This window comes from Heloderma suspectum, chromosome 2, assembly GCF_057233095.1.
Source record: "Heloderma suspectum isolate Gila_16-S chromosome 2, 16-S_ref, whole genome shotgun sequence".
Classification (NCBI taxonomy): Eukaryota; Metazoa; Chordata; class Lepidosauria; order Squamata; family Helodermatidae; genus Heloderma; species Heloderma suspectum.
This window is the reverse complement of record NC_139459.1, coordinates 67,130,408-67,155,062: the sequence shown is the minus strand read 5'-3', so window position 1 is coordinate 67,155,062 and position 24,655 is coordinate 67,130,408. Positions and strand designations below refer to the sequence as shown.

The window sequence follows — 24,655 nt, the reverse complement described above, 5'->3', positions numbered from 1 at the left end:
TTACAACTTGCCCTCCACGCACCCACACTTTTCCTGGGTCTTTCAGTCCCAAATCCAGATTGGGAGCATGGAGTGCCTGGGACCAGCAAAGGTGCCCCATGCAAGTTTCTGCTGAGGAAAAGTTGAATGGAATGGGGGACAATACGCTAAATGTTACATACTAAGGTAAATTCTGTAAATTGTTACGAAAGCGCTTATGTAATTATTTGTGTATTTTTCCACATGACGGGGGGGGGGGAAGTATTCACATCCGTCTGTGAGCAAAGGATGGAACAAATGGTGCCTGACAATCCATGAAACATAGATGGAACTGATTTTACACAGTCCGTACATCCTTAGTCTGAGCACAGGGGGAGGTCTGCGGATCCAAGGCACGAGGGAAATCCAAAAGAGTAGAAAGTAGAGGCTTTTCTTGGCCACAGCAAAGCTTTATGAAGTGGAGTCCACCCAAAGTGGGGTGCAACAGTAGCCACCAAGCCAGAAGTTCCAAAGGCTGGTCTGCCAGCAAAGCTAACAGTGGTTACTCCTGAAGGCCTATGGGAAGATTCAAGGGGGAAGAGGAAGCTCTAGAGAGGAAAACGAGCTCAGGAGAATTCTGGTGTTCTAGGGCAGTTGTAGACTCGGATGGCAAAATGCTCATAAAAGACTGGGTGGTCCTGGAAAAGATGATTTCCATGTAAACCCCAAATAAATTGTTCTTTTATTAAACAGTCATCTGTTTAATAAATAGTCATCAGCTATGTTCCTTCCTGCTTGGACTTTGCTAAATTGGGATGCATATGCATATAACTCACAGTTAATTTCCACTATCCCTCCCCCACCCTTCCCTTTTTGGCATTGTTGGGAAATGTCAATACAAATACAGTCATGGGAATTAACTATTTAACTAGTTATAAAGTTAAAGGAATGGCTAACATTTAATTTTAACTCATTAACAGCACAATCCTATGCATGTCTCCTCAGAAATAAGTTCCATTGACTTCAATGGGGCTTACTCCCAGGTAAGAGGGTATAGAATTGCAGCCTAAATTATTAATTATCAACTTTTAACTTTTTCTAGTTAACCTTAAAAAAACGTTTTTGAAGTATAAAAGTATAAGTTTCATTAAAAAAAATGAAATCCAGCTTTCCCAGAGTTTTCCATGACACAGTCTTTCTTTAGGACTCTATATAGATTAATACATTACATTGCATTCTTTCATTTTTATCTGGCCTGACCTCCAAGAAGCTCAGAGCGGTGTATGTTTCCCCATGTATGTGAACGTTTCCCCTTAATATGAATTGTAAGTCTCAAGAATGCCAAGAAGATGAAATCATAAAATGCACTTTGTTGCTGGGTTTGCTTAACCTTTTGGGTCTCCTCCATAAGTTCAGTCAACTTGAGATAGTTTGGACCTGGAAAAACACAGTAATAAATTCTGTCCACTTGGCTTTGATTAAAGAATTTTTGCCACTGTAAGATCTGTTTAGCTAACCTTCTTTGAGATATTGCACAGCCCATAAAATTTTTATTTCCTACTGGGGAGAAGTTAGAGACCTTCTTTAGGGGGGAAATTGTTTAAAGTATTAGCCTGGCTCTTCAATCCATAAGAATGATGAATCACACTGTTATTTGTATGGAGCTTTGAGAGGGCCCATTTTAAGCTGATTCGTTTAAGATGGCTGTACATTCAGGAGAGAGTATATATTTGGCATATACTGTGAAGCTGCTATTAAGACTTAAGGATGGGGTGGGGGTGGGGACAAAACCCTGCAGACTATCTTTTCATCATCTGACAGTTAAAGTGTTCCATTTTTAAAAATAGAGATTTTCTAAGTAGTACGTCAACACAAGTGACAGAGCTAAAAACGTCCTATCAACACCTTTCAGAAAAAGATACCTTGACTGTTCCACAGCTGCTTTTTATATATGTAATCTGACATTATAAAATATTTTACTTCTGCAGTGCTGTCAATTAACGTCTTCCCTATCTCAGCCTTTAAAATTGCACTGCCACTGTATGAACCTAATAATCTTCTCAAGCAGAGGGCTAGAGCTGCAGCTTGTGAGCTCCTAAGCTTTGTATGATTTTAATCGGTAATTTAAACTCTGTATTAAGCCATTTACCAAATGGAAAGGTCAAAGAAGACAGTGAGAGCCCTGCTAGAATTATCTGTGGGATTAGAAAAAAAGGTTTTGTTCATCTGAGAACAGCTATTCTGCGTAAGCGCTCAAGGCCGTGAGTGCCTGACACATGATTACTTACTGCTGCCTAAAAGAGAGCTGAACAACATATTGAGGGGCTGCAGTTTCTCCTCCAGAGTGCTACCAGTTTGAGCTCAAATACTGGCTTGTGCTACCACAGCCCAGCAACATCCCAGAACAGCAGGGGTGTAGGACCTTAGGCTTGCAGGCCAAATCTGGAATCACCTGACCCTGTTCCTTATCAAGAAAGCATCTCCGCTCTTTCATCCATGTCTTCCAGGACAGTTATTCACAGGGCCATACTACTGCTGAGTCTTTTGACCATTGTGATAGTGTTATCTGCCTGCCCCGGTTCTCTGGGAGGTGAGAATTTGGGACCAGGCTACCTGAAAGACCACTGTCTTCCATATGACCCTGCCCGGGTCTTAAGGTCCTCAGGAGAGGCTCTTCTTTTGAGACCATCACCTACAGAGGTGTGGAGGGGAGCAACGCAAAAGAGGGCCTTCTCAGTGGCCACTCCCTTTCTGTGGAACTCCCTGTTGAGGGAAGCCACGTTTGCTCCCCTTCTCTGCTGTCCTTCTGCTGGCTGGTAAAGATCACTTTATTCAAGTGGGCCTTTGTGTATATGCAGGTCTGTTGAGCTGGATGCTGTTTTTACTCTGTTGTTGTGTTTTTAATCATTTTTAATTATATTTTAATGTGTTTCTTTATCATTGTTTTTGTCAAGTTTTATTAGTGATTGTAAAGCACCTTGAGTGTCATATCTGGTAGAAAGTCAGGGCACAAATCAAATAAATATATAAATAAATACATTTCCTGGAGTGTCATGCTCACCTGGGTTTGGCCTCATTTTGAATGAGGACCACTGCAGGTGTACTGGTTTTTTGTAATATTTGCATTTATTTGATCATAGATGGAGGGACACAGTTTAACACTCTGCAGCAGCAGCACCTTGTTGATTTCTATGCTGCTTTTCCAAATTATGATCAAAATGGCTCACAAGATGAGTAATCAAATAACTAAATAGGTGCAATTAAAAATAGAATCATAAATATATCAGCAGCAGAAGCAACCTTTATAGCTGGAGTCAATCAGAGTCCCTGCCTCGCAGGACAGATGTAAACAAACCAGACAGAGGAGCTAGGACAAGGTCTTGCGAGGCTCACAGAGCAGCAGACACCCCAAAATCTGCTGCTCCCACATCTGATCTTCCAGGGAAACCGCCATCACCCTATGATGTTCCAGAGCTCAAGCTCAGCTCTGTATCTGATTCTTTTCTCGGTCTTCCCCAGCCTAGGCTTTTATACACATCTTGATGACATCATGCACAGCTGAGAAGGGAGAAGCAAAGCCCCCTTCCAGAAGAATCCCTGGTTCTTATAATTCAAAAGGTCAGCTATTGAGATTCATCAGCCTAATCTTCATCACAGAGATCTGCCAGGCTAGGCCTGGACTATTCATGTTATCTCTCATCCGACTAGTTTTAGCAGACCACCTTAGCAGTCCCGCCCCCCACTTTTTTATTATTACAAAAAACAGTCCCTTTCTTCACAGGGTCTGAAGGAATTGGAAAAGATCATCCAGTTCAACCCTTCCCCGCCATATCTTATAACATGAGCATGAAGTGGAACCATCCCCACTCTATCTGGTGTCAAACAAATTCCCATCCATAACATCTGCCAGTGGAAGTGGAAGGATGATTTCTCGCTCCAGGATAAAAGGACCTATTCTGCTTTTGTCACTGGCATTTCAGCCCTTATGTTGACTCTGAGTGCTTCCAGATGAGGCTTTTCTCCTGCCATCACACTGCCTCATTCAGGGGCTCTAGAGTTTTATAGGACGTCTATATAAAAAACTTTTATATATAGGTTTTTTTCTTACCACAGAAAATTAATTAAGGAAAAAAAATACGGAATAGATGCACAATGCCTTCTGGCTGGTAGTACTAGGAGCCCACCTTTTCGCCGACTTATCTTACGTAAATATTTACGTAGGCTAGAACAGCGAAAAATAAAGGAATGCAAATAGCGTCCACTACGCTATTTGCGTTCCCCTTTTTTTTCGCCGTTTTATCTTACGTAAATATTTACGTAAGATAAGTCGGTGAAAAATAGGCCACGCAAATGGCGGCCACCGTAGCCGCCGCCATTTGCGTATGCTGCGTGTTTGTTTGTTTTTACATTAGCCGTGATAGGCTATGTAAATTCTTACGTAGCCTATCATGGTGCGGGGATGGCAATGGCGGCGGCAGCAGCCCTGTCGCGGCCGGCCAGGAGACCAGCCGCCACCGCCAAATCCGCCGTTACCGCTGAATCTGCCCCAGGTAAGTGCCGTCCTGGTGGGATTCCGCGGGGGGGGGGGGCAGGAGGCCGTTCCGCCATGGATTCCGGCGGGCCGGATTCTAAAGATAGAAGATTCTAAAGAATCCGGCCTCACGGGAATCCGTGGCGGAATTCTCCGCCATCCCTAATTTATTGTAGAAAATCTTGCATTAGCTCCATTTTTACTTCACGTGATCCAACATTAAGGTGGATAGTTACATGCCCCATAACTACCACCAATAGTGGTCACAGAAAGAACTAGTGATTCAGTTATGAGAACTACTGATCACTGAACGAGCTGCACATTGCACTTTATCCAACTCTAGTTCAGAAATTCACTCTATGCTTTTGTGGAATGCATGAAGGGGGGAAGGGAAGGTCTGTACCCCAGAGTCAATCTTGCTGCCATCTCTACCCCACTGACCTCTGCACATTCTGCTGCATGTGCATAAGCACAGAGGGGTGGTTCTGTATTTTATTGTGTTTTGGAGACCTTTAGGTGGGAAAGCAGCCTAGAGGTATTAATAAAAAGAAATAGGCTTGCCCATTTCTTGAGCCAATTTAAAACAATCCTTTATATCAGGGTTGAGAAACCGCTTTCAGACTGGGGGCTGAATTCAATTTCAGAGAAGTTCTCAGGGGCTGCATTCCAGTGGTGGGTGGAGCCAAGAGGAAAAGGGGCAGGGCCAAACATACGCCCCAAAATTCCACATATTGTAGCTTAAAGCTCTCACTGCCAGTAAGTGAGCCTTAGGAGAGGCATTTCAACCTTTTAAAATGGGGAAAAACTGCACAAAAGCTGGGGAATTGATGCCTGGGAGAAAGGGGTGGAGCCAGAGGAAGGGGGAGTGGCCTTCTAGGGAACTCAGGAGGGCCAGAGGTTCCCCACCCCTGATTAATAGGGTAAAAGCTGATATAAGTATCTTGGGAGTAGGGCTGGGATGAATTTGCTAACAGATGTGGCCATCACCTCTCTTTCCCAGGCAAAAAACTCAAGTAATGAGATGTAAATGAAAAACACTTTAATATACTGAATGTATGCATTCTCCATCAGAATGTTAAGATACAAGATATTTATATACTTCATGTGGGTTCAATAATGGAACAGGTCTGCTATTTAAAGTCATTGTATCTAGTTATACTTTAGTATCTATTTGGACTGAATGACTTGCTCAACACTTTCTGTGCCTTCAAATAAGTGTTTTTGGGTGGAGGGGGAATCAGAACAACCCAACATCATGAAATACGACATTTTGCCGATATTGCAAGGGCACTGATGCTATGGCAGGTTGTACATGACATCATTCAACATATTGCCAGCTTAGGTTTCCTGACGAGTTCTGTGGTCATCTGTGGTTATTAATCTGAAAGAGGAGACAAATTAAAGAGGAGAGCAAACTTGCAAGTGAATACTTTCTAATGATTATCTCCCCCATCCCATTGCAGAGCAGGATAACAACAAGAGCCTTCAGACCTCCATCATGAGCAGAAAGAGGAGAAGAAGCTGTAAGGGCAGGAAAAGCTCAGATACCAGAGAAAGTAAGTTTACAGCAATGGTTCATCTGAATTCCTTAAAACAGAGGTGGTTACAGGGACCTAACTGGCAATCCTCAAAGATCCCTCTCATCTCAAGCTCCAATCATCAAAATGTGGCTTGCACCAGAGCAGCGGAGGCTGGTGGCTCCGATGTCGGTGGGGCGGTGAATCCGCTCCGGGTTTCAGTCAGTACTCTAAAGGAGCTATCCAACACCTTGGAGAGCTCCTTTAGAGTTCTGACTGGTGCTGACTGAAACCTGGAGCGGATTCACCACCCCACTGATGTCAGAGCCACTAGTTCCACTACACCAGAGCCACGCTTCAAGGAATGGACTCTGTCCCAAAAATAAATGATAGAAATCAATGTGATGCAAGATCATAAAGCTATTTCCTGCTTGAACTACAAGTGCATTGCTTATGCTAAGATTTCTTTATTAAATATTTATAGATGGAAGCAGTAACTTTAGGAGATGAGGTTTCAGCTCTGTGGAGTTGTTATTTATCTCTGTTTCGGGAAATGGACTTTAACAAGTTCTGTTTTTAACTCTTTCTAATCTGTGGTGCTTATTAGGTGAAATCCAGACTCCATTCAGATCAGAGCCCAAATTATCATGGACTTCAGTAAGTTCAGTCACCACCTTCAGTCACTATAGATAGAAAATATAGCAGTGTCCAAATGAAGGAAAGGAATAGTTTCAATCAATCCTAATTAGGATTTGCAAGCATAGATTGGGTAAAATATGTCCAAAGTAAGGATGAGGGAGAAAGACACCCATTTTGAATCCACCTAATTTGCTCTTCCCAAACCTATACGCAACAATGAATGCAATTATCCTTTGGTATTTGCACGTCTCCAAATATTGCGATGCAGTGTTCCAATCAGAAAATGCATACAAAAATGCAAAATGCATATATTAGGAAAACATGCAGACAAAAATGTGCAGGCTTGTGAAAATAATGTAGAAAACGGAGAATAATGTAAAATATTAGGAGAAATAGCCTGCAAAAATGTATATATTCAGCAAAAAGTGCATACATAAACACATATACTAGGAGAAATGCACACATGCATATGAACTGTCATGCCAACTTTTGAAAGTTTGCAAACCATAGCAGTAACAGGACAGGACAAAGGTAAGATTCCTAAATGTGAAATTGACAGAAAATAAAATTGACAGATTAATTTTAGCCCAAAGGCCCTTTCTGTGGCCTGTCAAGCTGTGAGCGATTACAGCCTGCTACTTCCTAGCTTTGAAAGCTGTTGTTGTTGTTGTTGTTGTTGTTGTTGTTATTTATAAGTTTTATTTTAGAACATCACAGTCCTACAAAATATAATAATTGGTCTTTATTTCAGGACACCATAACTCCGTAGCATTCTATAGAAAAGGTGCCACAACAGTAAAATATTCTTTACTAACTCTGTGTACATGTATGCAGATAACATATAGAACAAGGTATACGTACATACATCTGATCATTTTGGGGTAGATAAGTCTCTTGTCTGCACACATCTGATTGCTTGGAGTTGCTGCAATTCTGCAGTATCTTGGGCAGTATCCACCAGTATCATTCCACAAGCTCAAAAAGTGCTAGAGGAACTCCACCAAATCTTTCCATTGTGCAAGCAGTTGCACAACAGGTTACGCAAGCATTATGCACAACCACTTGGAAAACACAAGATACAGTACAACTGTAACTTTAATAGGATTCTCCTCTTGCACATAATTTGGAACCTACTTTCTGTTAGTGCAATGTCACCTGCGCTAGCGGAATGACACAGTTGGATGCTGCCCTTTCTGTCTTTTGCTGCACTGCAAATTATGATATTATGCTGGTGTATGAGTTCATGCACCCCCAATGAGGTTGTTATCAAAATAGGTTGTAATCAGAAATAGCTTCCATGCAGTCAGAGATCCACTTGGTTGCAATAATGTCTGGAATTAGTTTCTCACTTATGGAGTATATGGTAAATACAAACACCAATGCTGCTAAACCACAGGGCATAGCAATGTTGGCATGGGTGCTTACCATACAATCTGACTGACCCATATGGAATACCAGTTCCAGACATTACTGCAGATGCAAAGCTGTGAGCTGGACAGCACTGTACCAACTCCATCTGATACGGTGGCTGCACCCCTACCTTCCCGACCATCTGCTCCCTCAGTAGTACATGCCTTGGTCTCCTCTCACCTTGACTACCATAATGCACTCTACATGGAGTTACCCTTGAGGATGGTTTGGAAGCTGCAGCTGGTACAGAACGCGGCAGCTTGCCGGATTAAATGCAGCTGCCGGCGTGATCACATCGCTCTGGTGCTGAAGAAGTGGCACTGGTTACCAGTTGTTTTCCGGGCCAAATTCAAGGTGTTGGTTTTGACCTTTAAAACCCTATACAGTTCTGGCCCAGCCTATCTTAAGGAGCGCCTCCAGCAACACCAGACAGGCCGCTTAAGAAGATCAGCCTTGGATGGCCTTCTCTCTGTCCCATCAGCCAGGACAGCTAGACTGGCGGGGACAAGGGAGAGGGCCTTCTCTGTGGTGGCCCCCACTCTGTGGAACTCCCTCCCTAGGGAACTCTGCCATGCCCCCTCTTTAAAGAGCTTCTGCCATGCATTAAAAACGTGGTTGTTCAGGCAGGCATTTGGGATGGGTTGGGGTATTTTTAGAAATACAATGTTTTAATGTGGAATTTTATTGTTTTAAACTGTTGTATTATTGTACATCGCCCAGAGTGGCCGGGTGACCGGCCAGATGGGCAATTAAGAAATTTAATTAATTAATTAATTAATAGCTAGCTAGCTAGCTCCAACCACACATAAATAATTTTTAGCAGCAACATTATTGAAGTCACATTTGAACCACCCCTAGTAATGAGCCCCATAACCTAAATGGGTGTTTATATGCCAATCAGGAATAGAAGAGCTGTCTTCATGAGCGATTTAGTATGAAGTTAGAGCAGTCTGAATTCCTTCACAACAGATGACGTCATCACCAATCTGCTGCCAACCAGCCACTTCCCTCTTGAAAAGCTGCATTTTCTGAAACTCCTTTTACTCTGACTTTTTTTTTACTAACAGTGGCTCCCTGGTGGTTTAACCACAGTATGCCATATCCCCCCCCCCCGCATTAAATCCTGGGTGTGTCTCTGTGACCTGGCAGTGATGTGGTCAAGGGGGTGGGACACCCCATTCCTTATTTTCCCAATGGAAGTAGTTTTTCCTATTGAGAAAATCCCCAGGATCTCAGCAGCAACCCCTCACATTACCGCAGTAGTGGGGACACTCATTCACCTTAGGTAGCCTGCTTTTAATCCCCGCCTTCTGTGCATATTTACTCAGAAGTAAGAAATAAATCTCGCTCCCCTGCAGTGAAAGGGTTAAAGGCTAACTTTAGTAACTTGCCGTAAAGCGCTCTTTTGCTTCTCCGATGTTCTCTTAAATTGATATTGCAATGTTGTGCTTCTTTGGTGTTCTGTAGTTTCTCTTGGGGATGTCAGAGAATTCCGCCATGGATTCCAGTGAGGCCGGATTCTAAAGAATCTGGCCATCCGGAATCCATGGCGGAACGGCCTCCCGCCTCCCACCCCCCCCGTGAAATCCCCCCGCAACGGAACTTACCTGGGGCGGATGCAGCGGCGGCTCCGGCTGGTCTCCCAGCCGGCCACGACCGGGCTGCTGCAGCTGCCATTTGCATCCTTGCAGCCATGATAGGCTACATAAGTATTTACGTAGCCTATCATGGCAAAGAGCAGGGACACAAATGGTGGCCACTATGCCATTTACGCCCTTGCTCTTTGCCATGATAGGCTATGTAAGTATTTACATAGCCTATCACGGTAAAGGCAGCCACGCAAATGGCGGCCACTAGTCCATTTGTGTGGCTGCCTTTACTGTGATAGGCTACGTAAATAGTTATGTAGCCTATCAAGGACGCAAATGGCGGCCGCTATGATGGCCGCCATTTGCGGCCACAGCAGCCCGGCCGCAGCCAGAACTCCAGTGGCTCCATGGAGCTGCCATGGAGCACAGCCGGCCAGGGAGGATTCCGGGGGGAGGGACAGAGCGCCTCCCCCCCACTGCGGGTGCCCTTGCACAGAGCCAAGTAAGGGATTCGTACATCCCTAGTTTCTCTGAAGTAAAGTCCCTTCTCCGCTTTATCGCAATAGCAATCTTTCAGGTTTACGGGAGCTTCTCATTACGAGCAGGGAGAAGGGGGGTTGGGAGCAGTAACTCTGTGGCAGAGTGCTGGAATGGGGCGAAATTGGGGTGGGGGGAAGTTCTCAGGGGGAGCCATCAGATGCTGCACTCGAGAACCAGGGATTTTGGCTTCTTCGGGGAAATTTGCACACATGGCGAAAATTAATCGCTCTCCATTCATATTAATGGAGTAGCAGGGGGGAGCCTGGACAGAGACAGGAAACAAGCCTCCCTCATTGGTTGAGCAGCCTCTGCCAGTTTGATGATGTTCAATTCTATTCCCCCCACCCCTCCTGGAAGTATGTTCCTTCCAAGTGCAGTGTGACCCCTGAAAACCAGATTTTAAAGGTACAGTACACTCAGCTTATCTTGCTTTGTGTGTCCCTGATGGACAAAAGCCAATTCCATGAAATACTGCAATATTACAGTATTGCAGGGTAATACTGCAATGCACTTCTCATTCCGTTTTCATGAAGATCTCCCCCACCCCTGCAAATGAACTTGTATTTGTTCAATACAGGCTGCCATAGACTGGGACACCAACAGGTTGTTTTTCATGCCATTTATGCTGTAGCTGCATCAATTACTCTGATTGTTCTGCTGTGTCCTAAAAACACGAAACAAAGAAACAACGCCATCTCCCAGTGAAGGGTCAAGAAAGACAAATCAGAGGGTTTCCCAACTGACCTGCATTGTTACATCTATCCATAATGATCCATTTATTGCGGAAGTGCAGTATCATGCTCGAGTGTTTTAATGACAGCTTAGTTGTTATTGATGAATTCATATGGGCAGGCACTGTGGGCCAAGGGAAACACAGTGCCTGCCAAGGATGACAAATAATTATCAACATTTGAATGGTGGAAGCAGCCAAGCATAATAAGCCTGTACCATATCCTGTGAGTCATAGGGGTGTACGAAACCCCACTTACCTGGCTCTGCTGGGTTCTGTGGGGGGGGGAGGCGATCCGGTCCTCCCCCCGGAATCCTCGACAGGGGGGAGGCGATCTGGTCCTCCTCCCCAGAATCCTGCCTGGCCGGCTCCACTCCATGGCCAGTCCGCGGAGCTGCCAGCCAGGCCGATCCACAGCAGGGCCTCCATCTGCTGCCGGGCTGCTGTGGACACAAATGGCGTCCTGCGTAGGGGACGCCATTTGCATCCCTACACTAGGCCATGATAGGCTACGTAAATATATACATAGCCTATCACGGCCTAGCGTAGGGACACAAATGTATCCCCTACGCAGGACGCCATTTGCGGCCACACTGCAGCCCAGAAGACAACCCGGAGCCGCCGCTGCCGGAACCGCCACTGCCGGAGCCACCACTGCCGCCAGGTAGGCTCCATCCCGGGGGGATTCCACAGGGTGGGGATTGCCCCATTCCACCACGGACTCCGGAGGGCCGGATTCTAAAGAATCCAGCCCCATTGGAGTCTGTGGCGGAATTCTCCAACATCCCTAGTCGGGTACACTGTAGGAAGAAAAAGCAACTGTCCAACCTATTGTAACATCAGGGATTGTAAATATATGCACTATTTCCTGCATTAAACCCTTCGTAACATTTGTGCTATTTGTGGAAGCTTCTCTAAGGGTTTGCAACAATGCTGGAGAAAGGCAGCAGTTTTTACAGTAATTGAAAGTGATTTGAGAGAGGCATCACTTCCCACAGTGTGTACACACATTTTTTCCTCACCCTCCATCATCTCTGATCAAACAGGGTTTGCAGGGGTTTTGAAACTATACAAAAACCTCCAAAACATATTTACCAGGGTCAAAATGGAATCAGTGTACACATGATGAGAAGCAATGTGTCTTCCTTCAAACTATCTTCAAACACGCTTCAAACAAACAAACAAATGATTGTCAATTGCCAACTGAACTTTCAAGGTGTTCTTACTTTAATAATAGTGATGCTATTCTTCCTTTGTTTTCACCCTTCAGATGAACATTTGCCAATCATCTGCAGATGCCAGCAAAACACAGAAGATGTTGAAAACAGAGCTGGTGAGGATCTAACAGAAACTAATATCCATGAAACCATGGACATGGAACAACCAGACAAGAACAGAAAAAATCATTCTTACACACTAGAGAGTGGGGAAAAGAAGAATGCAGACATTCTTGAAAACAAAGAACAAGATAATATATCAGACAGTGCAAAAGAAGGAAAACAAGAAAAGGAGTGTCCTTCGCTGACCTTTTCTACTAAGCAAGATGATATCCAAGCAGCGGTAAACATTGATGAATCAGGAACCACATCAACAGGAAATATTACACTCCAGTGCAACTTAGACACTGCAGATTCTCTTCGGTCAGAGAATGGATTTATTGCAGAAGTGAAATGTGGTCCCTTTAATGTGAAAGTAGAAATGAAGGAAGAGTCGTTGTTTGATACTGGAGCAGATTGTGTGGCTGGAAACTGGAAATGTCCTAAGAAAAGGTGGTATTGTAAGGGCCGCAGTTGTAAGTGGCACAATGAGCCAAGTCCATCCACTGATCTTTCTGGAAAATATGAAACACCATCTAAGTACACAGTCCAAACTGCCAATGACCAAAATCCATCAATTACATTAAGTATTGTAGGGAAGGAAATCAAGGTAAAATACATCAACGGGGAACAGAAATTAATGGTTAGTATTGAGCCTGGTGATGAACCGAGAAAATGTGTTCAAGCTAGCAGCCCAAAATATGGAAATAAATGTGCGAGTGATACAGATTATTCTGCAACAGAAGCATCTTGCCGTTCAGATTTTGAGTCAGATTTTAGCTTTCAGGAAAAGGAAGAATCATTCACAGGTTACACATGCCCAGAGTGGTACACACTTATTCCACCACCAGCTGAGTTTGCTGACTCTGAAGAAATCTGCTTAGAAAGCACAACTGAGGCTGTATCCTTATGTTCAGCAGATGATATGGATCTGTCAGATATATTCTCAGTTGCCTTAAATTGTGAAGAAAGCAGTGATTTCTGTCAAGAGAAAGATAAGAAAAGGATGGAGTGTGCCAATGGAAAAGATTTCTGTAAAGACATCATTTTTTCAGAATTTAGCTATACTGGAGAATCCCCTCAAGAAGATTATAATTCCAGAGAAAAACATTTTGGAAAGAAACCTAATGACGACATGACCGATGTGTACCAAGTAAGGAACAGTAGCCTAGTTGATACAAGGAATATTATGCTAGTTTCTCATACAGAATCAAAAAACACAAGAAGATATTCTTTCCCAGCCACCTCTATTGATATATTATCATCATTTCACCCTAGAAGAGATTCGGGTTTTTATTCAATGCCTTCTTTATTCTTAAAAGTCCTGTCCAAGCCAGCCAAAGCAATAAATACTTACAATAAGAGCACACATACACCTTTCAGTTGTACAGAACTGAGTTCAAGTTTCACATCATTGTTTGCTAATTTCAGAGATCACAAATCTTCATGCTGCTATGCCTTCACCTCATATGACCATAGCATGACCGTGTATCATGCTGAGCTAGAAGAAAAACTAGGCAGTGCTTTTTTCATGAATCACTGTTTAGAATACATGGAGGACTGTAGAGAAATGGACCAGGTGGCAGTGGATGATTTTCATTGCATTATTAATTCCAGTGGAGAACAAAAGGAGGAACGTAGGCCAGCTGAGCCTGTGAGAACTCTAGATGTGCGTGAGGAATATACTGAGCTCACAAAAGGTGAGTTTCATTGTGAGGTTCTGAGGAGTGATCAGCATGAAGTTCAAGCATATGTAGAATTACAGAATGAAGCACCATTAAGTCAAGCTTCCTCACTTTCTCTAAGCCCATCAAGTGACTATAATGACCACAATAACATTTCTACTAAGGTTGCTACAGAATGCATCCAAGGTCAACATTCAGTAGGTCCTCCTGATGGAAATCTTCAGCTGAGTACTGGAGAGCCTGAGGTAACAAAAAAGAAACGGAGAGGATCTGTGATGACTGTAATAACTGGAGAATTAGAACGAAGACTCATCATTCGAGGTGGCAGTAGGACTATGGCAGATCCTTTTGGCTTGGCAATAAAAAAGGAGCCCGTATTGCCCTGCAGTATAAGGGACACATTTATGTCACCTCTGCTAGATGCCGAGGAATCTGACCTAGATAATGAATTCCAGAGTTTTACTGAAGTTCAGGAGATGCCTGAAAATATCCATGAAGATTCTATTTGTCAAGATCATTCTACTCAGGCTGCTGCAGTTTCTAACTCTTTAGATGATGAGCAGATTTTGGCTGGCACCTTCTTCACAGATGTGCCAGACGCACTCTCCTGTGAACAAGACGTATGTCTGTCTGATCATTTTAGAACACATATAGCAAGAGATCAAACACAGGAGTTACTCAAACCGAGCTGTGAAAATCCTGAAGTACAAAGTGAAATAAATATGGATTTAGGCCAAAATCCAGTCAGTTTGTTGCCAAAAAATCAGACTGAGCAGACAGGTGAGTAATTTCAGATTCCTCAGAAACAATACTTTGTTCTTGCCTTATCCATCAATGATTGCAATGAGATGTCATTCTGAGAACTTAAGAGATTTGCTTATCTTAAAGTAGGCTCCTAATTCTTAACTCTAATGCAGAAGCATTTTAGACCCAACCTGTAGACCTGACAAGGTCTACTTGTAAGGGGAGTGACCATAGGTCAGTGGTAGAACACTTGCTTTGCATATAAAAGGTCCCAGGTTCAACCCCCATCTTCTCCAGGTAGAGCTAGGAAAGAACCTTGCCTGAAACCCTGGAGAGCTGCTGCCAGTCAGTATTGACAATACTGAGCTAGGTAGACCAGCCATCTGACTCAGTATGTGGCAGCCTCCTATGTTCCTATGCCCTCCTGAACCATATATCCTGATCCATTTATTTTCTGTCTCAATTAACAATTTGCACTGATATCTTCGAGACATTGTGCCTCCTGCAAGTAGGCCTTAATTTTTAAATAGAAAAATTTAAATAGAAAAATATTATTACATTCTAATATCAAGCTTCATACTCAAAATGGAGCTGGCCTTAGGAATGCTGGCATTCTAAGTGAAATACCAACATGATGCTTCAATAAAGCATTTGTTTTAAATGTTCTTGAGAATGGAATATGAGTTCTAATTTGGCCAACCTATTGATAAAATCATTTCCTCTGTTTTTGATGTTCAGGATTTGAGTGATGTTGCTTATGTAGTCTCCCTCTGGTTGTTCCCACACACAAGAGGGAGGTGCCACTGGGCTTGGGGAGACCCCAAGTCTTGGAGAAGTACAAAAAATAATGAGGAAAAAAAGTTCATGGGGGAGAGAACTCCTCAGACAGCCTAATAAGGGCAGAGCCTGCTCACTGGATGCAGAATGCTGACTGACTGCTGATGAAAACAAATGAAAATGGGGGCCAGGACATGGAATTAAATGGCTGGAATACTGAACAGCAGCACTCCACACTGCAACATTTTGTTGTTGGTCCCACTAATTATTCTCTAATTCAGTCATTTTCAAACTGTGTTCCATTGAGGGTTCCTCAATTAGCAGGTCAGTAATGGCAGACAACTTCTGTGAAAGAGAGCTTGCCCACGGTTTCCAATATTCCTCTGAAAAGTGGAGCTTCTAAGGATTGTTGGATGTGTTCTGGGTCAGGGGCGGGCAGAAGACAGATCTCCTGATGTTTGGAACCAACTCTCAGGAGCCCCTGCCAGCATGGCCAGTGGTCAGGAATGCTGGGAGCTGAAGTCCATCTGGACTTCAGATGGGTTTCAGATGGAGATGGAAAACATTTGGAGATCTACTTTCTGCCCACCTCCTCTTCTAGGGCATTCTCTTTGTTCACACAGGGGGGCAAAGGTTAGGCCTCGCAGGATAGCACCCATGGAAAATGAGTGTGCACCTAGAAGATGACCCAGAATCCTCAGCAACATACAGACATTTGGTTGCCATGTACAGCAGGGGCATCCCCTTTCAATTCAGGGGATACAGACAGCTTTGCACTGAAGTTAATAGGAAAGTCTTTGATGCAAGAGAGACATAGGGCTATGGATCAGGGCACAAAATAAAAGAGGTTGGTTTGCTTTTGTGGTTTTAGCTATAGGTGCGTTGTTGCCATTCCATAGTCCAGTGTTCGTTAGAGGTTTTGTTTTTTTTCTGGCAGAACTAAGGGTCTGGAATATTACTGTATAAATAGAAATGTTTTGTAGTATTCGCAAACTAAGCTTTTTTATGCTTAGGAGAAAGCTGGCTTTAATCTTCTTGAAGTGTGTTTAAAGTAATTGCCAATACTGCTCAGTTGCTAACGTATCATTTCTAATGATGCTCTCGGATGAGTGTTATCACAGAGCTATCTAAATTATTGAAACGCTAGATGATTTTATGGACCAAAATAGATCCAGCATATGCTGGGAAGATGGAATGAAATCATTATGATTAGATGTAGGAAAGTATATGGGGAGGAGGAAGTGGAGAAGAATGAAGTCAGAAGTGGCTGCCTATTGGAATGACTGCTGATGCTGATCATCTGACTTTAGCCTTCGCTTACTCCAGACAATGCTGATACATCAGATATCTCCTCAGAGCCAGTTCATAGAAACAAGTAGCACCTATTTTCTTCACACATATGCCTGTGTATCATAGCAGGAAAAATAGTTATTTATATCTAGTGAAGAGGGCGGCTTAAGCATAACAAAAGGGAAGCTAGGATCTAAACAGCTGATGGCTGGCTGTATTATTTGATAGAATGCAGAGAAGTATACTTAATATTTCTTTATTATGTATTTATTTACTATATATACTGCTCCACATCAAAGATTTCGGAGCAGTGAACAGCAAGATAAAAGAATAAAACACCCTATTGAAACAATTAAAACATTTTAAAAGAAGCAGATTCTGATCTTAATAAACCATGGCTGGTCACTGAAGGAAGGCCTCTTGAAATAACAATGTCTTCAGGAGGCACCAAAAGCAACACAACGCTGGCGCCTGTTTGACCTCCAAAGGCAGGGAGTTCCACAGGAACAGGGCCACCACACTGAAGTCTCTTTTCCTGGTGGACTCCAGGAATGGGTCCATGTGGAACCACCAGGGACATGCCCTCTGATGACCTCAGTGGCAGGTTGGTAAAGAAGAAGGCACTCTCTCAGGTATCCTCAGGTACTTAACAGAGATAGAGAAGATTCCCTGTGAGGATGGAAGGACATTTTTAGTTTCTGGAAAGTGCGTACCATAAGGGAAACTGCATCTCAACAGCAAAGTGAATATTTTCTAAATTATTTAAAGGCAGCTTTGTTTTCCTCTCACCACAGCAAACTATTATTTGCCACTTTATTATTACTTTTCTTCCACCATCTTCTGACTGTTCTCCTTCTTGTTGTTCTGCTTTGGTAATATGCGCTAAGCTTTAAAACCTGCATGTCTGGTTTTCTATCGATGAGGCAGGTTCTCAACAATATGGTTGCACTCCTCAATGGAAACTGGAGGAATCTAGCTTTCTTTCATAAGCTCCTTTAATTAAAAGCACACGTACACACAGTTCTCTATTTTTAAAAACAGATAACTAACATTCTTTCAGAAAATAGAAAACTAGAAGAGGTAATAGTAAACATTGGGTTGGATCCAGATTTAGTCATGCTTAGAGTAGACTCACTGAAATCAATCAGGCTTAAGGTAATCATGATTAACTTCTCCCATTGATTTCAATGGGTCTACTCTAGGCATAATTGACTGGATCCAACCCATTTCACTTTTCAATATGAAATTGTTGATTATTCTATGGGACCAGCAATGAGCAAAAAGCCAGCCTGCCTGCCTGCCTGCCTGTCTTTCTTTTCTTTCTTTCTTTCTTTCTTTCTTTCTTTCTTTCTTTCTTTCTTTCTTTCTTGCACATTTAGGGTGCAATCCTATCAACATAGGCAGCCACCTCCAAACTTGGAGGCAACTGCCTATCCAAAGCAAGGCAGGAGAGGCACAGGGGGGATCATTCCCTCCGCGCCTCTCCTGCCTTGCTATTTTTTGCTAGACAGGCGATTTTGGCTGTCTAGCGGGGGGGGGAGCAACTGGGAGAGGAAGCTGCCGTACGACACATTGGATGTGTCGTGTGTGCAGCTCCGCTCTCCCCGCCCCGGAACGCGTGCCCAGAACTCCCGTTTTCAGTCGCTCAGCACTCCTCTTCCGAGCGCAGAGGGATGGGTTCTTCCACATTGCCTCTGAGGCAGCGCACACATGGAGGGAGGTCGGTTTTCTGGGAACCGACCTCGGATCGCGGGCTCCGAAGTCGGTTCCTGGAAATGAGCATCTCCTATGGCCCTCTAGACAGTGTCTAGTGGCCATAGGATTGCTCCCTTAGGGGTAAAATTTCATTCACACTGGAGTTTCTGATCTTTTCTGAGAAGTAAAATGTTATGACTGCTGTACATGGGGAAATTCTGTCCTGAACACATGGGGTCTTCCATTTTTCATTAAAGCAAACAAAATCCCCATTTTCACACTGGAATGTCTGAATCCCAACTTAAACACCATCCTGAAACTACATACTTTTATAAAACAGAACTACAGAAATTCTATTTACTGCACTTGGGACTCATTTCAACAGAATTTACCTGCAATTGAAAAAGCTTGGATTGGAACCTCATCCTAATATAGAATATTGTAAAAGGTAGTGTGGTTTGTTGTATGTTTTTAACTATCAATACTGTAAGTTACATCTTTTTTCTCCTTCAAAATCTAGAGGACCCGAGCATGACACTGTCCAATCAGCAAGCTTCAAAAGATGCAAGAGCTAGTGATAGCTCTCATGACGAAGCAATAGATCATTGGGCCAGAAGAAGGAAACAGTTCAAAAACAGCAAGAGGTATGGTTCAGCTGGAGGGAGTTCCATAACCAGCACTATCACGGAAGGATCCAGTAAGTATGACGTTCTATTGCAATGACAAGGTAGAGGGCTTCAGCCAGAAAGTTATAAATAAGTTCTTCCATCTGGGGTGAATTTTATTGCATTACATGTTCTTGTTCTAACTACTTCAGATGTACAAGGAAACTGTGGTTTAAACAACCCTCAATAGGTGTGCCAAAGCTGCATGTGACTGGAGAGGAGGTGTGGAGGGAGCACGTGGGCACAATGCTTGTTCTCAGCTTAATAAACCATGGCTTCTTAAGTTCAGACCGTTACATCTGAACCAGTCATACTCTTTTCTAACATGTCCCCACCTCTCTAACTATAGATACAAGGATCAAAATGTGAGTGTGTGTGTTTAGGGTTAGTTTTAAACAGAAACAACTTCCACTGTGTAAGATGGTAATCAATGCAAGAGTCAAATATTTCAGAATCATATCACAGCTGAAGAAAATACTAGAAATAGGTTGTTCCCTGTATCTCTGTGTTCCTGTATCTAAATATAACATTCTCTAGGTCTTTCCTCCATGACTTCCACTGATTGGATTAACCTTCATCATCCCTTGGCTAAAAGTTTTCCTCTGTCTCATTATTATTTCTGCTCTTCCCTCACTTGTTTAAAACTATGCCAAATACACTGGTCTGGAGTCTCGAGGGAGAGCTTTCAGCTTAAGATGCCTAATGAATGTACCGTGCACGCTGATGAATTCCCCAAGTGGGAATTCTAATGTCTAGAGCACAGTGAATGCTTCAATTCACACATGTCGATGTCTTTGTCTCCTGATTTGTCACTGTAGCTAGATGAACATACATAGTAAATATAAATGAGGGAAATGAATGATATGTCTAGAATACATAATTAATTATTGCTAGTAATTCTTCCAGTAAGAGAGTCGCATGCCAGGGGTTTTTCTACATGAGGCTTTTAACTTGCACCTTTACGGAGGTTTCTGCTTCCAGATTCTTTGCAGGATTAAAATCGGCTCTTTCACATGTGAATTGGCGGGGGGGGGGGGTCTGCCTTTCATTACACAACCACTAGGTGGTGCTGTGGTATAATGGAATTTCACAATCAGGGTTCTATAATGCCACTGAGAAAAAATACCAGACTTTCCCCATTAGGAAAAAAACTCACGATAATGGTTGCAAAGCACAGGAGAGGCTCTGGAGGATGCCTTACATCATGTAAAGGACCTGCAAACTATCATGAGTGAGGAAGCACAAGTGCATAATAAAAGCCTCATGTAGAAAGGCTCCAGGATATATATATTTTAACCCATTTCACCAAAAATGTGAGGTTTTACAGTTGCATTCCAAATGCATAATCTTCCCAAAGGAAGGTTTTCTATTTATTGGCAGCATTGGAGGGAGTGGGAGGAGAGAAAGACAGACAAACAGATGAGTTCCATATTCATCAGCCACACCAGTGCTGGCATTCAACCTATCACAACACTTATTGTTTAAAAATTAATTTGCTCTGAATGTCTGTGCCTTTGTAACAAATTCCCTTAATGGGTACATGACAATGAAAGAGAATGTAATTAGCAGGCAGCCATGAAAAAAATAAAACAAAAACAAATGTTTCACTCTGTAGTGAGGGAAAGCTCCAAGACTGAAAAGGACTGCTATTTCATATAGCATTTGCCTTGCTTCTGTCTGCTTTCTTTAGCCTCCTGTTTGGATGCAGATAGTCCAAAAATGAGCTGGCTTCTCTCTGCACCCAACATGCGCATGAAGGCACTGCATGTGTATAGTACGGAACAAAGCACAAGGTTGTGCTACATAAAGAGTGTGATCCAAAGGGATGTGCAGTGAGCATTCCTCATAGCTGAGCTATTAAGCCCTCTACCCATGCCTCCTAGAAGGACATATTCTTGAAGCTTGGGAATTTTGGCAGAAGCATTTGGGTCAACATAAGGAGCTCTGGTGGGAGGGGAAAAAGTTATGCCCTCTGTTATGTTTACAGAAACATTTGCATGTCCCCAAAGGCTTTTAGGATCACAGCTCAAATTCACATCTTTAGTACATATGATGGGCAAATTCTACTAGAGAGTTTTGTCTGAGCTCCACTGAAATGAATGGAAATTGAGCAAGAGTGTGGCTGTTGACTTTCCTTGTCATACATTTTTTTGCAAGTTTACATGCCTACACTTTTTGGCAAGTGTGCCACGTCAAATGCAATATGAGATGGTGCCATTGTGGCAGTATGTATGTGGCCCTCCAGCCCTTGGTGTGCCTTTGTCTCTCGTCAACTGAACCAGGCCGTAAGGGCTGACACTACCATTAAATAGGGTAAAGCTATTGCTTCAGACAGCTGATTTTGGGTGTTATGGAAGGGCAGCAAATTGTGAGTTATTTATTATTGTTGTATTTTCCTCCCAGGAAAGGTGCTTCGGGGATTTTTTTTTGTCTCAGGTGCCAAATTAACTTGGGTAGGCTTGGGGAGTTATGCACCTTCACTTGGGGACGGTGGGACACCATTTGTTATTCCCTTCAAGCAGCAAAATGTCTTGAACCAGCCCCGAACAGCACAGCATAGTTGAGGCAGGCAGGAGTGCAAGCTAGTCCAAAGCCAGGCCTGAGGGCTCACTCGTTCCTATCTGGGCAGGGCGGTCATATAGCCCTGTTGGTGGTGCCACTTCCTGCCTCCATCCATCGTGGGCTTTGCAGCTTGGTTCACTAACTTGAGCCATCTGGAGCTATTGCTCTGTAGCATCCTGAATGCGTTGCTCCAGTTTTCTTTCGGGGATGTATCTAAGTCTGACTGAGGTAGAAAGTGGGGGAGGGCTGATAGGTAGAGCTGGATGGCCTGTTTTGGCCCTTTTCAACTCTGTGGCTGTGTCCAAACCTGCACACATCCTGCTGTATTTTGTTCAATAACATGCATGCTTTTCTTGTGACGCTCTAGGAATGGATTCCAAATCAAGAACAAAGGGTACTGTGATGATATTGGGTCTATAAATATAAGCCGTGGAATAAGGACTACACAGCAACAACTACCACAGTTGCTTATTATCATTGTTATTATTTTATACTACCTTTAAAATTAAAAAGCTTTTTACAGCGATTTATCAGCAGAGTAATTCAACAGTTCTAATAGGTCTCAAAGCTTTCTCTGCTCTAGCAGAACCATTTGATCTTTTAATATCCACATATTGCCATTTTCTAAGAGAGGGATGACTGGTATCCTGTATAAGGAAATGGCTCCAAATTATGAACCATCATTACAGGTAGCAGGTAGCAGTGTGGACTGTGCAAAGCTTAGTAGCAGATCTCCTTAAAGGAAACAAGCAGACAGACGTTGGCCTTGGCACACCTTATGTTTCATTGAATTGTGTATTTAAGAAGTTAACCACTACCCTGCACATGGAGCTGTGACATGCGTAATAATGGCTTGCTAGTTGGAAGTGCTGTATCACAAATGTTGTTGTGCCTTATGTAACACTATGTTGATGGGCGCTGTCTGAGTGACTGAATTAACTGTGATTCACTCATCCATATGATCAGATCTGTTCCTGGGAACCTCCCCTCTCTGTCTTTACACAGTGGAACCATAAACAATAATCACTCAGCTTTAAAGGCTGTGGATTTTGACAAAGATAGATTTATTGCACATGGACCTTCAGTGGTCAAAAGGAGAACACAAAGGTAAGTTTGTGTGGGCTTTTGTGTGAAAGTCTGTATTTGTCATTTTCTGTTCCATGAGCCAAGTATGCTAAGGTTAAGTTACCCATTAGGAGGGAGTTAACGAGAATAAAAATCTGGTGTTTAAAAAGTGAGCCACAGAGAAAGGTTTGCCTTCTGTAACTCTGTTCTCTGTCATACTGTCATAAATAAGGGGAGATCATCAGAAATTGCAGAAATGTATTAGTCAATGATGTGTTCAGGTCTGGAATAAAATACATTTTAAGATGATGTTGTCACACACACATGCACACACGCGCATGCACACACACACACACACACACACACCCCAAAAAGGAAAAGAAAATGTGCTTCTGGTTCTCAACTTAGCAGGCTAAATGGGAAGTTGGTAAATGTGGAAGGAATATGAATATGAAAGTTCGAGATTTTGATACATTGATTTTTACCTGTGCTGAAGAGTCAAGATTAATATGAATGCTCAAACCTCTCAAGCATCACTTGAGTGATATTACTTATTTTAGATTCATTTTTTTTTCCTTCCCACACATCCCCGCTGCTTGCCAGTTTCTATTCTTGACATTAACAAGCATCTCTGAACATTGGCTCATAATACTAAGTCTCCAGAAACCTCATTTGTTTTCCTGAACAATAAGAATGTACCTGGGTGTGTGTTTGAGGAGGTCAAAGACTGAACAAAAGCAGTTGTTACAAAAGCAGTGGAGCTTCACGGTGATGGAACAAACTTGAAACTTTTAGGATTTTATGCAGGCACAAAACTAAATCTCTCCTGGAATTCAGAGTCCCAACAAAAAGCAAAATGGGTTATGTGGTGCCAAAAGCATTCCTGCCTGTCTAGCTTGAATGCAAAATCTACACTGGCTAGATCAGCTAGACCAAGCTGGTGCCTTATTGGATTTCAACTCCCATCAGCCCCATGCTGGGAATTGTTGTCCAAAATATCTGGAGGGCACCAGCTTGGGTCAAGCTGGACTAGATGTACAACTTTGGACACGGCAAGTTGTACATCATCCAGGACGTGATGAACAACTTGCATGACCCACCAACCTGCATGGCAACCCACCAAAAATCCTCCTAGCGGGGGTGGGGTGCTACGAAGATGCATGGCTGGTGATCTGGCATTGGCTTTTTGGGTCACACGTTGTACAAGTCTGAGTTAGATTGTACAGTGGATTATTAAAGGCCCCATCTACACCGGGCTTTTACTCCAGGGCGGGTGCGAGTCAAGGTCCCTCGTGATAGATGACACAGTCGTAACTTCACAGCCATCCGTGGTTTTCTCCCAGAAAATGCAGAGTTCCAAGGAGTCGTTTACTGCAATTTTGGGGGGTTGCTGTAGGTTTCCCTGCGGTTGCGGGCCATCTGTTCCTTCCCCGAACCGACTTCTCATTTTGCAGTGGGGGTGTTGCAGGCGTGCGTAATGCCTGCTTCACTCTGTGACACCCCTGTGACATGGCCAGTAATAAACCATTCATTTCCCAGAAGTGAGACTGAAAGAAATGTAACTTGCCCAAGAACCTAAGTAGAGGGCAGGGGTGGAGCCTGAGCTTCAAAACACAAACCCACTCTATTGAACTCAAGTCGAGATGGTGCTGGAGGGCAACACCTTGCCTTCCAGCATGCCAGCCTCCCAGTCAAAAAAAGAGGTTTTTTGAAGTTCTTAAGAAATAAAATTAAAATCAGGAGGGACAGGGAGCCTGGTGGGTGCCAAGAGAGGTGTCCATGGGCACCACATTGGAGACCCCATCCCTAAATACTCAGTTGATATGTGGACGAATAAAATGCAGTTCTAAAATGAGGGGTCAAGCTTGGAAACGGACAAGATTAACAACGGCATGTTGGCTAATATTTTCTTTTGTGCCCAAGTTGTATAGAATTTGTCTTA

The 24,655-nt window shown here is 43.2% G+C and overlaps 1 protein-coding gene across 1 annotated transcript in view; it reads left to right on the top strand.

Moving 5' to 3' along the window:
- The first annotated feature begins 3,478 nt into the window (after positions 1 to 3,478).
- The window catches only part of LOC146352324 (uncharacterized), a 59,015-nt gene continuing 37,838 nt past the window's right edge, over positions 3,479 to 24,655 (top strand). Inside the window, exons 1-4 of the mRNA XM_084833804.1 lie at positions 3,479 to 3,576; positions 5,953 to 6,045; positions 12,185 to 14,695; positions 18,942 to 19,118. Coding sequence (XP_084689930.1) covers positions 3,501 to 3,576; positions 5,953 to 6,045; positions 12,185 to 14,695; positions 18,942 to 19,118 — 2,857 coding nt within the window. The 5' untranslated portion in view covers positions 3,479 to 3,500. The remainder of the gene's footprint in view (positions 3,577 to 5,952; positions 6,046 to 12,184; positions 14,696 to 18,941; positions 19,119 to 24,655) is intronic.